Below are 21,602 nucleotides of genomic sequence, written 5' to 3' on the forward strand. Positions count from 1 at the left end.
TGTAGGGGACAGGCAGTTATACCTTAGTAGTCCAGGAGGGCATACACTATTGGCATCTGTTGTTATAGGGGACAGGCACAGTATACCTTAGTAGTCCAGGAGGGCATACACTATTGGCATCTGTTGTTATAGGGGACAGGCACAGTACACCTTAGTATTCCAGGGGGGCATACACCGTTGGACCTATTGTTATACAGGACAGGCAGGGTATTCCAGGAGGGCATACACTGTTATCAGGGAACAAGCATTATCTACTGGTTATAATGATTGTGTCATTTCAACAGAACCACTTTCCTCCAGTGGGAGACAGAGTTCCCTGGACAGGCCAACTACAGCCAGTGGGGGCAGGATCAGTAGAGTAGAGAGATTCAGACAGATGATAGCAGACAACAGAACAGAAACTGCTGACAATGATTCATAACAATTTGATAACAAAATTGTCCACATGTATTAATTGTTGTGGTGTGAGTGGTTACAGTGCTGGAAAGTCTTTAGGGTCAGTCATGTTTGGTGCTCGATCTCTGCGTCCCCCGCTGCTTCGTCTGTCCTCATTACTGCGGCCAGCTGTCCTACCTCGGCCACGTCGGGCCGGATCTTTGAAATGGATGGACACTTCTACTGGTGTGACTTTGCGTCCAGATGTCTTGATCTTCTCAATTACCTCCTGAAACAATACAACACTGTAATAAATAAAAAGTATTTGAAGGGAACTGTACACTTCAAACACACAATAGAAATCAAGCCCGTAACCTTATCCTTTGCTGAGCTGTGCTTGGCTAGAGTCATTAGTTAGTCAGTCAGTCAGCTCTGTTTAGAGAAAAAAATTTAAAATTCCATAGAAACTTTTTGGAAGAGGTTGGTCTGAAGACATTTGTGCTTGGCACATGTGCCTGCCATACTGTCATGAAGGGAAATTGAGGCTGGCTTTAGGGTGACATTTTTTAGCTGGGTTCTTCATGATTCCCAATATCCCTTAAATCTGATAGAATTGTTGGGAATGCATGTTTACACAATACAAGCATACATAGTAACACTAAATGGGGTAATCTAGTTCATTCACTGGACTACTTAACCCTTGAGTCTGCATAGGCTGAAATATTGGCTGCTATGCATGGTTGTAAACAAAGCACTAAGTTTCAAAGTGTTTATTCTGTGGGTATGCATTCAATGCTATTTTACTTGTGATGTAATAAGGATAAAATGATGTTACCCTACAGCGAAAGTACAATCCCTTAGAAAATGTAGGGATGCCACGATAGTCGTGACATATGACATAAAATTACATGACACAGTATGTTGAGGCCCATTTATGCCGTGACAGAGAAATAGCACACAAACTAATGTACAAAATTGAATATTGGGACCAAAAACTACGTGTATTATCCTAAGTACTGATGTTTTGTGGAAATTCTCCAAAGGGAAACGTGTTTTGTTGATTTTTCTAGAGCAAGTTATGTCATGTCATGTGATATATCGTGACATATGACAAACATTTCTAGCATTCCTAACTTGTTGTTACCAGTTGATTCCATTCACTCCAAATAACTGTAATCCAATTTGCTATTCAATGGTGAGTAAGGCCTTAGGCCAAGATACCTGGTCAAACAAAAGGGCAAATAACGAAGTAGAGCCAAGTTTGAAGACACAGGTGGCCCAGTGAGCAGTTCCTGGAAAGGCTTGATGATGTTTTGGCCAATTCACAAGTTGTTTGCTCCTACCACGGCTCATTTATTAGGATAATGTTAGGCTTGTCTTTATGGCACCTATCGACACGGACTTAAGAGAAAAAAAGAAATGGCTATAGAAGACCTAATTTATTGAATGGAGACTAATGTAGCCCTACTAGGACAGTGCAATACTGAGTGGAAGACTCTACTAAAAGAGCTAAAGGGCAGAGTTCAAAATAACGTGCGGCAATTGGCCATTTTCCGTAAAAAAAATGTGATTGACCGATCAAAAATTAAAACATCCGGTGGTAGGTGCCGAATGTTTGTACAGTAGTGATAAGAGATGAAGAGACAATGTGAGTATGAAAGAACAGTAGACGATGATAGAGAAGACAGTAGAAAGTGATATATTCAATATGACACGTTCAAGAAGTGGAAGTGCGATCTGGATAAAGAATGTAAGACAGTCACGTGGCTAGAATGTGAGACAGTGATGGAATGTGGCAGGAAGATGGTGAGGGCGCTTCAGTGCAGTATTTGTAGCAAGTACAAATCCAGAATTGAAAGCTCCAGAAACTTTAATGACAAATGGATTGTGGGAGCAGAATCGCTTCGCACGAGCAACATTCGAGATCACGGAAAAAACAACCAGCACGTGCTTGCTATGTCACTGCTAGAGAAAGAACATGCAACCAGCCATGGCGAAGGACCTTCAACGTATGCTCCAATTGTACAAGCCTTAACAAGATTGCCAGAGAATGAAAAGGCAAGGCTCAAGCGTAAGTTTGATATAGCGTACCTTGTAGCAACAGAAAGTATGTTGTTTTTAAAATACCCAGTAATCTGTCAGTTGGAGAAAAAGCATGAGTTAGATATCGGCGTTTCTTACACCAATGAATGCAGTGGTAGACCATTTGTACACTATATAGCTGAAGCCAGACGGAAAGAGCTGGCAGAGAAAGTTGTCAGTGCCAAGTTTTACTCCTTACTAATAGACGGATCCACAGACAAGGGAAACATTGACAACGAGGCTGTACTAACAGTATGGTGTGATCCCAATTGCAGTGATGAAAAGGTTTACACTAGAATTTCTTACCTAGCACTGATCAGGCCAAAGTTTGTTACAGGAGAGGGCCTATTTGAAGTTCTAGGACAAGCACTCAGCAAGTTAGAAATAGAGGAAGTTGATGGTGATCACTGCCAACAGTTAATAGGTATTGGGACAGATGGTACATCCACAAACATTGCCAATGCTGGTTTAAAAGGAATAGTTGAGAGTAAACTTGAATGGATAGTGTGGATGTGGTGTCTTGCTCACAGATTGGAGCTTGGGATTAAAGATGTACTTATTTTGATGGAATTGATGACATGCTACTTCGTTTATATTATATATATGAGAGATCACCAAAAAAATGCCGTAATTTAAAAGATATAGTTGGTGATTTGCAGTAGTTCCTTACCTTCACTGATGATGGCATAAAACCTGTCAGAGCCAGTGTGGTACACGGTGGATAACTCATAAGCTCAGTGCTATAAAAAGAATTCTCTCTAAATTTGGGGTCTACACACAACATCTGTCAACCTTATCAGAGGACTCATCAGTGAAAAGTACTGACCGTGCTAAACTAAGAGGATACTACCTTCAATGGGCACATGCAAAATATATTTTGGGGTGTGCTTTGTTTATTGATTTGTTAACCCCTTGCAGTATCTTTTCTAAAGTCATGCAAAGTGACGAGATTGGCATTGTCGCAGCACTTACAAGTCTTCTGAAGACATTGTGTGAAATGGAAAAGTTGGCATATAAGCCACTTAGTCAATGGGCAACCTAATCTACTACTTGTGCTAAGTTTGTCAAAGAGGGTTCGGGTTCAACCGATTGTGAAACTCTAAATGAAATCTGTACAGTTCATTCATTGCAGGAATCATTAAAGCGATACAACACTGTCTACACCAATACTCAGAGTAACTCTGTTTTGTTTGAAATTTATACATAGAAAGATTTGGAATATATAGATGTTCACAGAATCACCCAATACTCAAGGTTGTTATAAAAGATTTGAGTATTTGTTCTAGTGACATCAAGTATAGTAAAAAAGAACTACACTACACACAATTCAAAAATGGTTACCTACAGCTCTTCCAAAACAGGAGTTCTGATTTTACCAGAAAATGAGAATGGATCAATATTTTGGACATACGTTAACAAAGAAATTTCCCTAACATGAGCCAAGTGGGCAATATCTCAATATATTGGTAATATCAATATATTGGCAATATCGCGATATTGAACTACACAATGTATCAGATCGAGGTAAATTATAGAGCCACAATAATATCATCTAGACAATATAATCGCCAATATCGCCTAGTTAAATCTGGCTAGTGGTTGGGTTTCTTGCACTTGCTATATACCTACAAGGAAAGGCAATTCGACTGTGGGCAAATTCCAGCTGCTACCTGGCACCATTTCACATTCTATGATATAATATGATGCAATAATGTGTTATGTAATGTTACTAGTCTCACTGCTCGACAAATTTAATTATACTCAATATTTAATCATATCGTGACTATAAGCTTGTCAATATATCGAATAGCATTATTGTCAGGACTAAGCCGAGCTATTGGAAGAAAGTAAAGGAAGGAAGAAAGCAAAGGAAGGAAGAAAGCAAAGGAAGGAAGAAAGCAAAGGAAGATCTACAAAAGCAACTAGGTGTGAAACCAGATGAATTTGGAATTGAGATGCCATGGTCGATTTTTGAATGCAGAGATGACAGATGGTACAAATATCCAGTGTTGCTACCACTCTGTGGGCACTACTCAAGATTAGTTGTCCAAGAAGCATTGTGTGCCCTTTGTTTCATAATTTCTATGCATGGCATAGATTCAAGAAATAATCGAGTCGATTTTTAGTTTATTGCACAAAAATCGACCCAATTTTTATTGCAAAAATATTGACCTGATTTTTACTGCACAAAAGTCAATTTGATCAAAATCTGCCTTCCAATACAGCCCACATGCCCCTAATAAGCGCATTGCCTGCCTCTAACTGGTACACTTGAAACAGCAACACGTGATTGTTGTAGGCCTGAAATGGTGGTCCTTAATCAGTGAAGATCTGCCATGGCGGGTGGCAGTGGTAATAATGGTGACATTAATTCTAGTGATGATGAGGTTAGCTCAATAAGTATACTGAAGTAATAGATAGCAGTAATGAAGAATAACAACGCAATAGTGTGTCAGAAACCTGTGGAAATGCCGTACTAATAGCAAAGCGCAGTCTCGCAGAGCCAGTGGAGGCTAATAAAGTTACTAATATCCTAGGGTAGTTGTTTGTAAATCCACTATTAGCTAACCCTTGTTTGTAAATATATGGAAGAAGTTACTGGTCTCTGAATATCTACTATATAAAACTGAAATGCTGTCTGGCTGTCCGTGATCCAGCTAACTACCTAACAGTAGCATTGATTGACCCCAAATTTGCTGCATATTAATCATCATCAAGCTGGCACTAATCATCATCAAGCTGGCACCAAGGAGCTGCATATTAATCATCATCAAGCTGGCACCAATCATCATCAAGCTGGCACTAATCATCATCAAGCTGGCACCAATCATCATCAAGCTGGAACTAATCATCATCAAGCTGGAACTAATCATCATCAAGCTGGCACTAATCATCATCAAGCTGGCACCAATCATCATCAAGCTGGCACCAATCATCATCAAGCTGGCACCAATCATCATCAAGCTGGCACCAATCATCATCAAGCTGGCACCAAGAAGTTTATTAATAGGAATTTCTAGCATGTCCCGTTCACTGTACAGTGCCGAAAAATTGCCATTACCCCCAAGTTCGTAAATAGGTTTTTCGAACACAGCTACTTCCCACTACATGGCGATGCAGCCCAACGCCTTTGATCTACGTTATAATACACACCCTTTGGTGGTAGTTACATGGCAAATTCTACCGCTACGGTGTTACTATGGAATAAAAGTTGTAAATATTTTCTGACATGTGCCATGCCCACATTTTGCCAGTAATTAACTTCAAACTCTACAAGCCTACTCTTTACCCCAAATTTGTATATCCAGTGGTGGAATTCATGCCTAAAACTAATGAACTTACCTAACAATTCAGTAAGAAAGCAAACAGACAGGAAAGTCGAAGTATAATACAACATGAATTTACGGAAACACGCTTACCCTGAAATCCCATTGCTATGTCAATAGTAATGACGTCAGATGGGTGTGACGTGTTGAACAATTCTAAACAATGCGCCATGAAGGAAAGTGAGTTTCTGTGCTTCTAGAGTGGTAAATAGGTGGATCACAGCAAAGTAGAAGAGTAATAGTGAGGCATTTCTACCTGGAGTGACATCCATTTTACAAAATCCATGCCAAGCAACACAAACTCGCGACAGAAGAGGAGTGATATCTTTGGCCTCCTGGAATACAAACACTGGAGTTATTACAAGAGTTGAGTGGACAATAATCGCGATAATCGTGATATTTGTTCATGACAATAATCATATGGCAAAATATCAATATTGCTCATCACCTTTCTGGCTCTTCACTGTCAACAGTTCTAGACTGCATACTTGAAGGGTTAACTTTTGAATCAGTTCTTGGTGTGGTGGCTTCACAACAGTCAGCAGATAACACTGCACTTATAAGACTACAAAGAGATGACAATGCAGAAGACTGGACTGAAGCTGCACTAGCCAATAAAACAGCAGGGATGTGTGTCTGCATCTATGGGCAACCAGCAATTGATGCTGGTGGAGTACGTAGACAGTTTTTTGCATCGTGTTTAGCTCAGACTGAATCACAACTGTAGTCTGTTTAAAGGATCACCTGTGAAGCTTCAACCTGTTTTTAAGGCTTCAATCTTGTTCTCAGGAGTGCTCAGTACAGTGGGCACCATGATTGCTCACAGTCTTCTTTTAGATGGTCAGGGGCTTCCCTACTTATCAGAATATTGCTATTATTATCATATAGCTGGCTGCCATAATCTGGTAGTTACTTGTGTAACTGTAGATGACGCTGGGGCAAAAGTGAAAAACATCGTTGAAAAGGTAAGATTGGTTTAATTTAAATTCTTTTTCCTATAGCTTGATGAAGTTACCACTAATGAGGCATTAGCTTTGTTTAAATACAGACAGGAATTATTTCAGTTAATGGAGAGATGTGGTTGTGATTTCATTATGGAGATAATTTAATTTTAGATTTATGGCATAGGGGTTTTAGAATTTCTTGCAGGTATCAAACATACCAACTATAGCAGAAATTATTGTGCTGCATTATGTGTATAAAAGGAAGCCATTCCTTGACTCTTTTTGCGGTGGGTCTGGAAGTTGGTGGGTCTGGAAGTTTGTGACATATTCCTTGAAACAGCAGATAATCATGGTAACACTTTGTAAACATTTCAATGGACATGTGTTTGATTAGTGTTACCAATTATTACATGTTTAAAATACATTGTTTACAGTTAATGTTGAACACCTCTGGTCATCAAATGGTGTGTCTGTGTCAACTACAAATTAGAAGTCTTATACTGTACCAGCATCTTCTTCAGCATTAGGTACCTCAAAATCAATTCCATAATCAGAACACACAGTATTATCACCAGTTTCTAGCGGTTCGAGCAGGGTGTAAATTTCATTCCCTAGAAAACTCTTGTCAGTATTTTATTGATACGTGGCAGGAAAACACAATGTAATACAAACAAATCTACTTCAGATACAGGATCAAGAATTCCAATGGCTTCCATTGAATAAAATAACTCACGATAAATAGAGCAAACACACCTGTATACATCACACCAGAGACACTCTATCCTCTGGTTGTGAACAGATGAGGCTGCAATATGACTTGCTCTATCTATACCCCTGACTGCAATCATGTACTGGCAGACTACTAGTATGTTCTCCAATCGAACTCTACTTGAAATTCCATACTGCTTAGTGGCCTGCTTGAACAATCTGTAACTTGTCAGTGAACGATTGTTAGTGGCACACTGCTATGATACGAGAATATCCATCAATACCTCCATGTGCCACCATACGCTATCTGATTAAACTGCGGTGACCATCGATATGAGATGGACTATTGTTGCACTGCACAGAATAAGTCCGTCTTGTCACAACATGATGCCAATGAACATATCTGCGTATTGAGTCAGTTCTGGCGACACTCCCTCTCAATTTTCTGCGTTACACTATCACGCCACTTTGCCTCAAATACCCCTGCAATAACTGCTGTCCACAATTAGGGTGACCCCTTTGCATCCAATTCATCATCAGATATGTGACCGTCTCAGCGAAAACCCGTCTAGTTCACACAAGCATGCATATTGAGAAAATTGAAATTTAAAATAGTTCATAAAATTACACATGTTACAAGAAAAATATGCAAGTTTTTATCAGGCCAGTACTCAAAGAAGGAAGACTCAAATCGATTAAGGCTTATTCACCTGTTCATGGAGAGTTCGAAAATCTTTGTCTCGTTTCTCTAGCTCCCAACGGTATGCATGTCACGTGCATTTGTTTACGATGTGGTAAACGTAAACAAGATTGTCATCGTTTCTTCTACCAAACCGCCTTCATATCCATATGCGCAAGCATCTACAGGGCTAATACTACACCTTGGCTGATGTACTGATCCATGGTGAACATTTTAAGCCAAATCGCAACGTTGTAGACTAATCCAAACAGAAGTTATGGCTGCAAATGTAAGCACCTGTAGTTTATTTTCAGTATAGTCACTGCACACACACACGTGCACACTACACACACACACAAACACACATGCACACTACACACACACGTGCACACTACACACACACGTGCACACTACACACACACGTGCACACTACACACACACGTGCACACTACACACACACGTGCACACTACACACACACAAAGCAGTATGAGAATAACCACTGGCAGTCTACATTGAAGTACCAAAACACTTCATTAGACAACAACAGCCTTTTGATATGGACACTTCAATTGCATACAGCTGGTACTGTAAATCATTACATATGGTAGCATGGAATGATGACATCACTATTAAAGGTGCTGGCTTTGTAATACTAGTACAATAGTGCCCTCTGGACATTGTAGCCTCTTAAGCCCCCCGATTGAAGGACACAACAGGCTCTTAAACCCTGACACTGTAGGCACTTAACCCCTCCCCAATAAAGGACAAAATAGGTTCTTAAACCACCTGAATGAAGGACACAATAGGCTCTTAAGCCCTGGCACTCCCCCCCCCCTGAATAGGGTAAAGATAAAATAGGTTCTTAAACCGCCTGAATGAAGGACACAAAGGTTTCAAACCCTGGTACTGTAGGCTCTTAAACCCTGATACAAACCCTGGACACAGCAGGAAAACCTCTAGCCCAACATATCTGAAGAAGACAACTCCCTAATCACAGCAAAAAATGAACACTTGGTGTCCATTAAATAGAGAGGCATCTAATGTAGTTGACAGGTAGCCGCCACACTTACCCTCTGGCTTGGAATGTACTCATCTTCACTTCGTTCAAACACAACAGAATCTTTCCACTGGTCTCCAAGTCCCTTTTCCACGACACGTTCCTGGTACTGAGGTTTGGCTCGGTTACCATACATCTTAGCCTTGTACTCATCTAATGTCATTTCTACTACACTGGGGACCTCTTCCTCTGTGCCATTGTTGTTGGTCTCCTTCTGCTCTGCCGTACCGTTGTCCTGTTGTTGGGAACTGGCTGGCTTCTCGCTGCTATAGCAACAACACATCACTATAATTTGATAGGGAAATTTTTCAATTTTGTACATATAGTGAAATCCAAGACTTCATAATACTGGGGAGAAGACAGTTTAGGGTCTCTACAAACAATCAGAATATTTCTCTTTGATGTCGACACAGTTAATGAGGTTATTAAAACCACTTAGGGACCTGAGGTGAGGGCTCCAAGTTACATTACTACTGGGGAGAGTATAGGGTCTCTACAAACAATTCAAATGGATTCCATCAGATGTGTTTTACTACAAATTGGTTTTCCAGAGACAATCCCTTTGTTACTCAGAATCATTTCTCTTGGAGAAACCCTGGCCACATCTTTAAACATCATGAGTAACATCAGACTGGCCAGTTTGTAGGCAGTTGAAGTCTCTACCAAGGAGGATGAATGCAATTGCTGTTACTGACAATTTTAACTCTTTAAATACCATTACTGATGGATTTAGCAGACATCCCAATACAACATATTGTTTATTAGCTGCATGTACATACATCTACCCATTGCATTGTCTTTGTGAACTAACAATGAAGGAATTTCCCAACAATTATCAAGTTTATATAAAGGACATGGTGTTCGTGGCATACTTGTCAAAATAGACATACTTTCATCCTTAGCTCACCTGCCACAGGCTATTAGCCTGTGTTTGCCATGGGTTGTATTATGAGCCCTCATGATTTGCCTGATATGTACACTCGGGACTGTAGCCCTCGAGCTTTGGTATACACAATTACACGTAGGGATATAACACTTCATTTAATTAGTGTTATTTTAGTAAGGACTTTTAGTCATGGCCAGTTTCAACAATAATTTTTGTTCTAGTTTTGGTAATCCTTCTTAATTCCTTTTAGTTATTGATTTAGTTATGGTTATAATTATTTTCTGTGTTGTTATAGTTTTATTTTAAAATGTGAAAATCTTATAGTTATTAGTTTCAGTAAAATTTATAAAAACCTTTTAGTTTTAGTTATCTTTCCCAATTCTTTTTAGTTACAGATTTAGTTTTAGTTATAATATGGAGTTTTAGTTAACTAATATATGTTGTCTTACTAAAAGTACTTTAAGTTTTAGTTATACCTAACTAAACCATCATCAGGTCACAAACTATAGCATATATTGATGTTGGATGCTACATACAGCAGTAGAATTTCATTCTGTGCTTCGTTCCAACTGTAGAACGTTGTGAACTTGTACATGCAGTGGTCTGAGCAACATGGTGTTGTTTTAGTAAGGAGTTTTAGTTATAGTAATAGCTAATTTCTTTAGTTTTAGTTATAGTAATCCTTTTTATTCATTTTAGCAATAGATTTAGTTATATTGTCTTTTTTGGGTTAGTTTTAGTTTTAGATAAGAACATGAAAACCTTTTAGTTATAGTTATAGATGTGCATAAGAAAACCCTTTAGTTTTAGTTATCTTTCTCAATTCTTTTAGTTTTAGATTTAGTTTTGGTAAATTAATCAGTTGTTTTTTTAGTTATCAAACATGGTAGGGACCACAAAGGAGTAGGCGTGGCCCATGAAATAATATCAGCCAAAAACCAGCCTCAATTTTCCCCGACGACAATGAGACAGCATTGGTTAGGTAAAACTAAGCCCAAACAAGCTTTCAGATCGACCCACAATGCTTTCAACAAGTTGCTACGGAATTTTTTTTTTTAATTTATTTGACGGAATTTTCTACCGACTGAGTAAGTAACTGACTGATGCCTTCAGACAAGCGTAACTCGATAATGGCTAAGGCCATGGACTTGAATTTTTCACTGTCCAACGTCGCTTCGGTCCGACAGGTGCCTTTTGGCATACTGCAGTACGTACAATACATTCTTCAAGGAATTACTGTCCCATTCATTTTTTCTGACAGCGAAAGGTGTCAATTTGGCGGCAGGACGTGATGGCTTACCTTCGTAACAGAAATCGTCCGTATTTTTCATAGTGGCTATTCTGATTGCAGAGGTGCTTTTAAAACAGTTCTTGATTCGTACTGCTGTGTAATGGGTTGAACATAGCCGACAGCGAAGCAAAATGGATACTTCACTTTTCAGACGATAATTAATATAATTGGGGCGCGCGGCACCATTTCTTTCTTTTAGTGTGCGTGGATTGTAGAGGTGCTTTTCGAACAGTTCTTGATTCGAAATGCTGTGTAAAGGGTTGAACATAGCTGACAATGAAGCATAATGGATACTTCGCTTTTCAGACGATAATTGATATGGCTGGGGTGCGCGGCGCATTTCAGATGTGGTATGCGTGGGTTCACCAGTCTTAATAAAATTATTTACAAAAAGTTAACAAACAAGTACACGAAAAATTTGGAATTTTCAACTAGAGTAGGGACCATAGCACATCAACAAAAAAGTACTGAAACAAGTTGGAGTAGTCCATGATATTAAATCACAGTAAAACAATAAAAGTGTTATATCCCAACTGTGCATTTCCATTATGGTATCTTGAGCACAGTAGGGATATAACACTTCTTATTGTTTTACAGTGATTTAATATCATGGACACTACTCCGACTTGTTTCAGTACTTTTTATCGATGTGCTATGGTCCCTACTCTAGTTGAAAATTCCAATTTTTTGTGTACTTGTTTGTTAACGTTTTTGTAAAACAAAATTATGACTGGCGAACCCAAGCATACCGCATCAAAAGAAATGGCATCGCACGCCCTAGCTATCAATCATCCTCTGAAAAGTGAAGTATCCATCACGCTTCGTTGTCAGCTATAACCAAACCGTTACACAGCATTACGGATCAAGAACTGTTCGAAAAGTAGCCACTATAAAAAATATGGATGATTTCTGTTTCATCACGCACTACCGCCAAACTGACATATTTCACTGTCAGCAAAGATGAGTGAGACACAAAGGAGTTAAGTCCATGAAGAATGCATTGTATGTACTGTAGGCACGTATCCGGCTGAAGCAATGCCGAACAGTGAAAAATTGAGTCACGCTTGTCTGAAGGCATGAGTCAGTCAGCCAGTAGAAAATTCTGTTAAACAATATTTTTTTAAATTCCGCAGCACGATCTGAAGGCTTGTTTGGGCTTAGTTTTACCAGGAGCTGATGAGCTGCCGAAGGAGCATGAAACTCAGTTCCATCACAATCCAAATTACCTAACGTTTTTTGAATAAATTGCTACGGGTGTCGCACACAATTAGTATACGGCATCGACTAATGAGATTTTATTTTCCTTATATGGAAATAATCGCTAATGAATTTGGATTTCGATGGCACCCAGCAGGCAGTGTAAGTTTCATGCTCCTTCGGCGGCTCATAAGCTCCTGGCTTTGCCTAACCAATATTGCCTCATCATCAGGGAAATTGAGGTTGGTTGGTTTTTGGGTGATGGATAATCATGGACCACATCCAAACCTTTGTGGTCCCTACTATACTGCACTATCGTACTGTACATGATATCAGCCAAGTCACTTGGTCCCATGATACAACTATTACACTCATCTTTGTGAGCACTTTTCAAAGAGAATGACTCAACAGTACAGTCAACAGCAGCCCATAGCCGCCACCCTGTGGCACTTATGGGCTGCTGCTGGTTCAACAGTTCCAACTCATTACAACTCACTCTGTTGGCTCAGCAGTAGTGGTCTCCACTACTCCATTAGTGATCGTATCTCTCTCTTCACTAGGCCACTCTTCATCTGGGGAACTGTGTACAGAACATATATGATGTGTATACAATAGTACAATATGACAATGATTAATTACTACACTATTACCATATCTACTGTATCAAGACACACGGTAGTGTGCCGTGTGGCCCAAGAAGCCGGCGCGCAACACCCGTGAGTATATTGACAGGAAGAAAATGCAATTTTCGCACCTCCGTAGCTCTGTGCTGCCTTGATGAAACGAGACGATTTTTGTGTGGACACGCCCTCCAACTTCAGCACCCCACATTCCAAATTTGAGCAAAATCGGTTCAAGCATTCCCGAGATATGGGACTTCAAAAATTGGCTTAGTTTCTTCGTTTTTTCTTCTTATTTTTCTTCCTCTTTTCGCACACTTACAAAAACTGCTATAAAACGCGAACGCCATATCCGATTACCTTGAAATTTGGCACGCAGAAGGGGGGTATAAAGGCACATCTTGGTACCAACTTTGGCTGGAATACGATAAACAGGCAAAGAGTTATGAGCAATTATTCACGAAAAATAACACTAATATGTTGTCACGCCTACAGGGTAAACCGCATATGGGAAGAAGCTGAAAATCGGTGGGTGAATAGGTTAACTATTGAACCTCAAACCTTTTGTAGTTTGAAAGAAATCGAGCTTAAAACCAGGAAAATACAACGAAAAAACCAACAGTGTGTAACAATTATGCAATCGAGATTAGCTAATAAAAAAACGACTGCTTGCCACACCTACCAGATAAACCGCTTGGGGTAATGCTTTGAAAATCGTTGTACAGATGGAGTAATCATCTTAGAAAGGCTCTTCAATGGTGTAGAAGAATCAGACTTAAAGCCACGGAGTTATAACACGAAATCCAACTTGGTGCAGCAAGTGGAAGATCGAGATACTCTAATATAGCAGTCATCCTAATAGAGCAGTCACCCTGAAGAGAATTCAAGAGATCAGCTAGAAGAATTTACGCAAAGAGATAGTTCAGCTAAAAGAAGTTACCTTGTAGGGAGTTCATGCAACTATGCAAAGAGATAGTTCAGCTAGAAGAAATCACCTTGTAGAGTTCAGCTACAAAGAAATCACCATGTAGAGAGTTCAGCTACAAACTAGTGACCTTGTAGAGAGATCAGCTAGAAGAAGTTATCTTGTAGATAGTTCAGCTACAAACAAATCACCCTGTAGAAAGATCAGCTAGAAGAAGTCACCATGTAGAGAGTTCAGCTCCAAACTAGTGACCTTGTAGAGACATCAGCTAGAAGAAGTTACCTTGTAGAGAGTTCAGCTACAAAGAAACCACCATGTAGAGAGTTCAGCTGCAAACAAATCACGCTGTAGAAAATTCAGCCACAAACAAATTGCCCTGTAGAAAGATCAGTTAGAAGAAGTTACCTAGTAGAAAGTTCAGCTACAAAGAAGCCATTCTGTAAAGAGCTCAGCTGCAAACAAATCACCTGTACAGAATTCAGCTACAAACAAATCATCCTGTAGAGAGATCAGCTAGAAGAAATTATGCTGTAGATAGTTCAGCTACAAACAAATCACCCTGTAGAAAGATCACTTAGAAGAAGTTACCTTGCAGAGAGTTCAGCTACAAAGAAACCATTTTGTAAAGAGCTCAGCTGCAAACAAATCACCTGTACAGAATTCAACTACAAACAAATCACCCTGTAGAGAGATCAGCTATATAGAAGAAATTACGTTGTAGATAGTTCAGCTACAAACAAATCACCCTGTATGAAGATCAGTTAGAAGAATTTACCTTGTAGAGAGTTCAGCTACAAAGAAACCATTCTGTAAAGAGCTCAGCTGCAAGCAAATCACCTGTACAGAATTCAGCTACAAATCACCCTGTAGAGAGATCAGCTAGAAGAAGTTATCTTGTAGATCATTCAGCTACAAACAATTCACCCTGTAGAGAGAGCAGCTAGAAGAAGTCACCTTGTAGAGTGTTCAGTTAAAAAGAAACCACCATGGAGATTTCTGTATTAAATATATGTATTATATATATATAATTTGTACATTTACTGATAAAATATTTAAAGTACATCTACTTCATCTTTTCTTCTTCCTGCGGTAAAGAAAAAAAGATAGGTTAAAAAAGTCCCAAAGCCGGCCATAGGCCAGCTTTGGGGTATACAAATACAAAAAGAAATGCAATCTAATCCAAAACAGCCAAGCTGTAAAAAAAAGTGTGCGGAAGTGGCACAAAAATTCACCTGAATTGTTGTTATTAAAATTTTTACCATTAACCTACCATCACAGCCATTTCTTGGCCGCCACCTTGGATTTCACATCTTTTTTCACCATAGCCTTTTTGAGGGCCGCACACTTTTTTACAGCTTGGCTGTTTTGGATTAGATACAGTGTACCAAGCCATAAAACTACTAAAGGGTTATTCATAATTTTTAGCTTTAAGGCGTACAAACTGTATGCTGGTAAGAATTCATGAAAGCTTTTAAAGACTGATGATCATGTGCTTGATTTTAAATGGTGACAAAAGAGTTTTTGTGTAGGTTGACAAGAAATCGGTTCATAAGGTTCCTGTAAAAACTGATCACTGAAAATTGAAGCAATTCAGGTACTCAAGAAAATCATTCCAAGCAAGATGACCAGGAAGTACAATATAACACGCTAGCTCCTATATGCTTGTGTGTACAACACTCAGGATGTTAATACAGCACTCAGTCTTGTGTTGTATTAGCCTCTCAACACACACTGCATTTTCCATAGACACGTGTGGTCAAATAAACCACTTGAAACACCACAAGCATAAGAATTTTTCAGTCTGTCGGAGTTAAAGTGCTAGCCATCCTGAATCGAGTTTGTATTCTAAAGTTCATGGTTCACCCGCACTACTACAACGTTGGCTATAAGCAACACAGGGAAATTATAGTAAAATACATCATGTGCTAAAAGTCAAATTTTACAGTTATTACCAACACTAATATCAGTACACTTCTAAGTACGATATAGAAGAATTTGGAATTTTCAACTAGAGTAGGGACCATAGCAAACAAACTGGAGTAGTGCATGATATTAAATCACAGTAAAACAATAAAAAGTGTTATATCCCTACTGTAAAAATGCACAGTAGGGATATAACACTTCTTATTGTTTTACTGTGATTTAATATCGTACACTACTCCAGCTTGTTTCAGTACTTTTTATCAATGTGCTATGGTCCCTACTCTAGTTGAAAATTCCAAATTTTTTTGTGTACTTGTTTGTTAACTTTTTTTGGAAATAATTATTATAACTGGTGAACCCACACATACCGCATCTAAAATGGTGCCGCGCACCCCAGCTATATCAATTATTGTCTGAAAAGTGAAGTATCCATTACACTTCGGTGTCAGCTAATGTTCAACCCATTACAAAGCAGTACAAATCAAGAACTGCTTGAAAAGCATCTCTGCAATCAAAATAACCACTATGAAAAATACGGACGATTTCCGTTTCGAAGGGAAGCCATCACGTGCTACTGCCAAATCGACACTTTTCGCTGTCAGCAAAGATGAATGGGACACAAAGGAGGACAATGGTAAGTCCATGAAGAATGCATTGTACGTACTGCAGCATGCCAAAAGGCATCTCTCGGGTAGAAGCGACGTCAAACAGCAGGCCTTAAATTAACATGCACAAAATCGCACTCTGCACATAATGACCACAGCCTGGTTATGTGTTGCAGCTATGTGGTTGTATTTAACCTCAAAACCTTCAATGGAAACTCCCTATTCCAATTCCAGCAGTGTAAAGAGCTACTCTAGCTCATGTCTGTACAATTTGACTATATGTCTGTACATTTGTGAATATGTACGGACATTTGTCCTCAACACCTTAAAAATTAAATTAAGGTCTGAACAGTGAAAAAATCAAGCCCATAGCCTTAGCCGTTATCGAGTTACATTTGTCTGAAGGCATCAGTCAGTCAGGCAGTAGAAAATTCTGTAAAATAATGTTTTTTTAAACAAAATTCTGTAACAACTTGTTGAAAGCGTTCCGGTTTGATCTGAAAGCTTGTTTGGGCTTAGTTTTACCTAACCAATACAGCCTCATCGTCATCTCGGAAAATTAAAGCTGGTTTTTGGGTGATGCTATTCGTGGGCCACACCTACTCCTTTGTGGTCCCTACTATATAGTACTATTGTACTATATGATAATGGAACTCACATAGCATTAAGATCATCATGTACAGTCCCCCAATTGTATCCTCCACTGCCTTCCCTCTTCTCTACTGCTTTAATCGAGCTGTAATTAGAGCACACCAACTAATAATAGAGCATGATGACTATACTATTACAGCACAGTGACTACTGTTGGAGTACAGTGACTACTATTAGAGTAGTGACTACTAGTAGAGCACACCAACTAATATTAGAGTATGATGACTATACTATTAGAGCACAGTGACTACTATTAGAGTAGTGACTACTAGTAGAGCACACCAACTAATATTAGAGCATGATGACTATACTATTAGAGCACAGTGACTACTGTTAGAGCACAGTGACTACTGTTAGAGTACAGTGACTACTATTAGAGTAGTGACTACTAGTAGAGCACACCAACTAATATTAGAGCATGATGATTAAACACCTATGACTAATATTAGAGTATGATGAGTACGTCAACTAATATCAGAGCAGACTGAAATTCTTACATGATTGAACACCGCACCTCACGTTCACCACAATGCTATACTATAAACAAGTAAGCTGAAAACAAGCAGTTGGTGTTATATGTGACCGGATCTGCAAAAACCCAATACAATCGCGCAAGCTTAAATTTACAGTATAAAGCATTGAATACAGTTGGTGAAATATTTGTGTATTATTGAAAAAAATCCTCTTTCTCAGTGAAGAAATGGATTAACAATAAAAACCTGGGTATCATCTTATTCGCCTACTCAAGAGGAGTTGGAAAATCTGTTTCATTGCAGTGGACCTAAGAAATACGCAAGTTATGAGCGTTTGTTTACGTCACGTCGAAGCAATTACACGCGATCGATTTTTCTTCATGATTTTGCTTTTGTATGCAGTGAAGAAAGGCAATAAAAGGACAATCTTACCCAGTAAATGATTTCCCTATTCATGGCGAACACGATGGTGAAAATTTCAGCTCAGTATGTCCATCTATTCATAAGTTACAACTGTTTTAGTAAGCACCTGTAATACATTTCCCCTATACTTGCTGTACAAATCGATTTTTCTATTGTTGCTACTTTGTAGGGCTGTAACTCCGAAAGTTATTGGCATATGAGGCTGAAACTTTGCCAGAGGGTACACTTGGCTAAGTTTATTTAATAAACAGGAATTCAAAAAATGCACGATTGTGTCAGGTTTTCGCAGATCCAGTCACATATATAAATCATACGTCTGCAGGCCTTGTCTTAAGATGAACAGTAGCCAAACCCCTTTTTAGGCTAATAGTAGTCACTATGTTTTACCAAGTAAATATGATATCAGAGCATGCTGATTAATACTAGTGTATTAAAGTATTAAAATGAAGTAGGGATCCAAGCGATAAAAAGTAGTGAAACAATAGATGAATGATTACAGCATACCTCTGTGGGAAAGTCCCTACACTGGCATGTTATAACAATTATTCTGTTCCAATGCCAAAGTATGGATTTTCCCATCAAACTATGCTGTAATTCATCTTACTACTTTTTATCACTTGGATCCCTACTTCATTTTTATCATATACAGCTATAAACATGTGACTGTTCTATTAGGGCGACTGCTGTATTAGAGTATCTCGAGTTGGCCTTTCTCTAAGGGGGTGTGTCACTATTTCACAGTGTTAGCATTATAAATAATGCTAGACCAATAATAAGGGGCGTGGTCATCATGATCAAACAAATAAATTGCTAAGAGGTGTGGTCTCAATGTTTAATCATTATTAATCAACTAAGATCATAACTGGGTGGGAGCTGTCATGATGCTGCTGCTCAAGGAAAGTGTTGATAGGGGAAATTAATGCTTCAATATGGTTCATTGCATGGAGAAGGAAGACAACCACCCGGATTGAAGATAGAAGGAAAGACGAGGTGCAGAGGGCACACACTAGTTGAAACCCAAAAGGCACATGCCATTAGTGAGTTTGTACTGGTATTAACAAAATTCAGATCACCCTCACCTTCGGTCACTGCCACTACGTCGGTCGAATTCACGTTTGCCTCTGAATGCCCCACCTCTGCCACGTCCCCGGCCACTGCCACGACTGTTGATCCTTCCCTCGCGAAATGTGTTGGGCTTGTCATCACGTGACCCCACTGTATTCGACTGAAACACTTCGTCCTTATCGCGGTCACGTGGGGGAGGTCTGTTACGTCGCTGATCTCCAAATCGACCACCTTTCTGCGTCTGACCATCTCTAGCATTCTGTCCATCTCGCCTGCCCTTGTCCTCCCCACGAGGGAACCTTCCCCTCTCGCCTCCTTTACCCGTAGAGCCTATAACGTGATATATCGCGCATTGCATCACGATGTTACGTTTACCTTTCGTTCCAGTATCTTGAGATCCCTGTCTCTTGTTAGAAGACTGAGTAGTGTCTTGTAAAGGTTTGTCTTTAATATTGTCCTTAGCCTTTGGTGGGGCAGTTGTCGTTTTCTTCTCCTCCTTCACAAGCTTGTCTTTCTTGTCTTTAGGAGCTACCACGACGTCCCCCGGGTTATCATCGTCCTCGTAAAACAAAGAGAACCTATTGCTGACCCCGACACTGTACTGACTCTCCATGTCACTGTAATGATGTGCCCGTACCGCACGGATTACAAGCTGTTCGTGGCCATTACTAATATTTCTTGTAGGCGCATTTGTGCTTGACTACTAGTGCGCATGCGTGCCGGTGAAGGCGGGAAAGTACGAGATGTGGATAAAGGAGGTGGTGATAGACGGGTTCAAGTCGTACGCGGAGCGTACTGAGATTGGACAATTTGACTCGCAATTTAACGCCATTACTGGGCTAAATGGATCGGGGAAGTCAAATATTTTGGATTCCATTTGTTTCGTGTTGGGAATATCCAACCTATCGCAGGTACGTATTTAAACCTACTGTAATGATGGTACGGCAAGTGCAATCCTATTAATCCAGCGTCTGAAACATGTGAATCTCGGCTGGCCTGTATTTATTTTATTTTTTTGTCTGTCAAAAGACAGGGTAGTACAAAAGGACAAACCTGCAAACGTACTCCCCACAAACGCACATTACAAAAACAATGAAACTAGCTACGTTTTTCTCTTTGGTCAGGAAGAAAGACCAAAGTGTGTTTATTTTCTCCTCAATGACAAGAAAAAAATGCAGGTTGGCTGGCGGGTGAGACTACTATCTTTCAATGCCATGCCCCAATGGGTCATGATGCAGAAGCATGTCACGTTTAAGTAGTGTAACAGATTGGGAATGGGTCCTGTGCATGTTCTGCATACTGTCCATAGACGGGTTTAGCAGGAAGGCATGGTCACCTTGCATAACCTAAAAATCATGTGAATTAAACATCTGCCATTTTTGTAGGGCAAAAAGCTTGACATGAGTGAATGCGTGTTCAGAATGCCTTCCAGTTGTGCTGTTGTATGCACACCATGAGGGAGTAAGAAATGTGGAATTGAGCTTTGTGGATTCTCCAAAGACCTGGAAAGAAGGTTATCTGTGCAGTTTCAAGTGTGCATGAAACTTGAGAGTTTTGGGCGAGGTATTGTGAACTTTAGAAAAGCTAGACAACTAGATTCTTCTAGCTATTCTTTAAGATAGCTAATACTGGCATATCTGATTGGCATCCGCTGCACTAGCAGGTATGATGTGCCATCAGACTATTTATTTTCCAGATTAGCTACATTCTACCAAGAGAAGAATATATCTCATTTTAGATCATAATGTCCTGTCATGTGCAGGCTTGATCGGTCATGGTAGAACACAGTGAGACATTTCAACTAAGAGGATTGTACATGGTTAATAATTCTGGTATTAACTGTTCACATCATTTATTACACACACTAGGTGCTATGAGAGAAATTGAGATATATTGTTAAGTTGTGAAACTCAATACTCCTTATATAGCCAATTCCCCTACACAATTTGTTTTGTACCCTCCTGCTCTGTACATATATAGGTACTTTTTGTCATGCGCTTCGTTCTGTCATTTTATGAACCGTATTTCACTGTCTTTGCTGAACATTTGTAATGCTATAAATATAGCTAATTGAGTACTTTGCCGAATACTGATGATTTGTTAAAAGGAATTGTCATTGAGAATTTACACTGTATCTGCAGAAAGAGATACAAGCAAAATGAAAAAATGCAGTGAATGCTCTAATGCTGACTGTCTGAAGATTCCAGGTAATGTATTGATAAAAGGAAAAATTTGGACTTGTTCTATTTGCACTTAGCTCCTTTATTCACATCTATTTAACACTGCTCCATTTGTACTTACAAGCTTCTTTAAATGTTCCTCCATTTTTTATTGTAACAGGAACAAACTTCATTATCTGCCATTTTTGATG

The 21,602-nt window shown here is 39.3% G+C and overlaps 3 protein-coding genes across 10 annotated transcripts in view; 2 read left to right on the plus strand and 1 right to left on the minus strand.

Annotated features, from left to right (window-relative positions):
• LOC136255709 (uncharacterized) overlaps nucleotides 1-468 on the plus strand; it is a 1,982-nt gene extending 1,514 nt beyond the window's left edge. For all 6 annotated transcript variants that reach the window (XM_066048536.1, XM_066048538.1, XM_066048535.1 and 3 more), the window contains one exon: nucleotides 285-468. In XM_066048536.1, the coding sequence (XP_065904608.1) occupies nucleotides 285-421 (137 nt within the window). In that variant the 3' untranslated portion in view covers nucleotides 422-468. The remainder of the gene's footprint in view (nucleotides 1-284) is intronic.
• Nucleotides 401-19,944, minus strand: LOC136255702 (SERPINE1 mRNA-binding protein 1-like). 2 transcript variants are annotated; one of them, XM_066048522.1, is made up of 6 exons: nucleotides 19,607-19,944; nucleotides 19,246-19,546; nucleotides 17,278-17,355; nucleotides 13,043-13,126; nucleotides 9,186-9,438; nucleotides 401-664 (listed from the first exon to the last, which is right to left on the minus strand). In XM_066048522.1, the coding sequence occupies exons 1-6, from the start codon at nucleotides 19,842-19,844 to the stop codon at nucleotides 473-475; spliced, it is 1,146 nt and encodes a 381-aa protein (XP_065904594.1). In that variant the 5' UTR covers nucleotides 19,845-19,944; the 3' UTR covers nucleotides 401-472. The 2 variants fall into 2 exon arrangements, with proteins under 2 accessions (XP_065904594.1, XP_065904592.1); XM_066048520.1 differs by having other exon boundaries at nucleotides 19,246-19,561.
• Nucleotides 19,933-21,602, plus strand: part of LOC136255699 (structural maintenance of chromosomes protein 2-like) — a 90,520-nt gene continuing 88,850 nt past the window's right edge. For both annotated transcript variants that reach the window (XM_066048511.1, XM_066048512.1), the window contains exon 1: nucleotides 19,933-20,142. In XM_066048511.1, coding sequence (XP_065904583.1) covers nucleotides 19,975-20,142 — 168 coding nt within the window. In that variant the 5' untranslated portion in view covers nucleotides 19,933-19,974. The remainder of the gene's footprint in view (nucleotides 20,143-21,602) is intronic.

This window comes from Dysidea avara, chromosome 5 (assembly GCF_963678975.1).
Source record: "Dysidea avara chromosome 5, odDysAvar1.4, whole genome shotgun sequence".
NCBI lineage: Eukaryota > Metazoa > Porifera > Demospongiae > Dictyoceratida > Dysideidae > Dysidea > Dysidea avara.

What these genes read in the sequence shown, in the direction of transcription:
- LOC136255702 (XM_066048520.1), bottom strand. Translation starts at nt 19,844, where the DNA reads ATGGAGAGTCAGTACAGTGTCGGGGTCAGCAATAGGTTCTCTTTGTTT. An exon ending in CGTAGTGGCAGTGACCGAAG is followed by an intron (nt 17,356 to 19,245) that starts GTGAGGGTGATC and finishes CTCTAATTACAG; the next exon opens with CTCGATTAAAGCAGTAGAGA. An exon ending in AGTACATTCCAAGCCAGAGG is followed by an intron (nt 665 to 9,185) that starts GTAAGTGTGGCG and finishes GTATTGTTTCAG; the next exon opens with GAGGTAATTGAGAAGATCAA.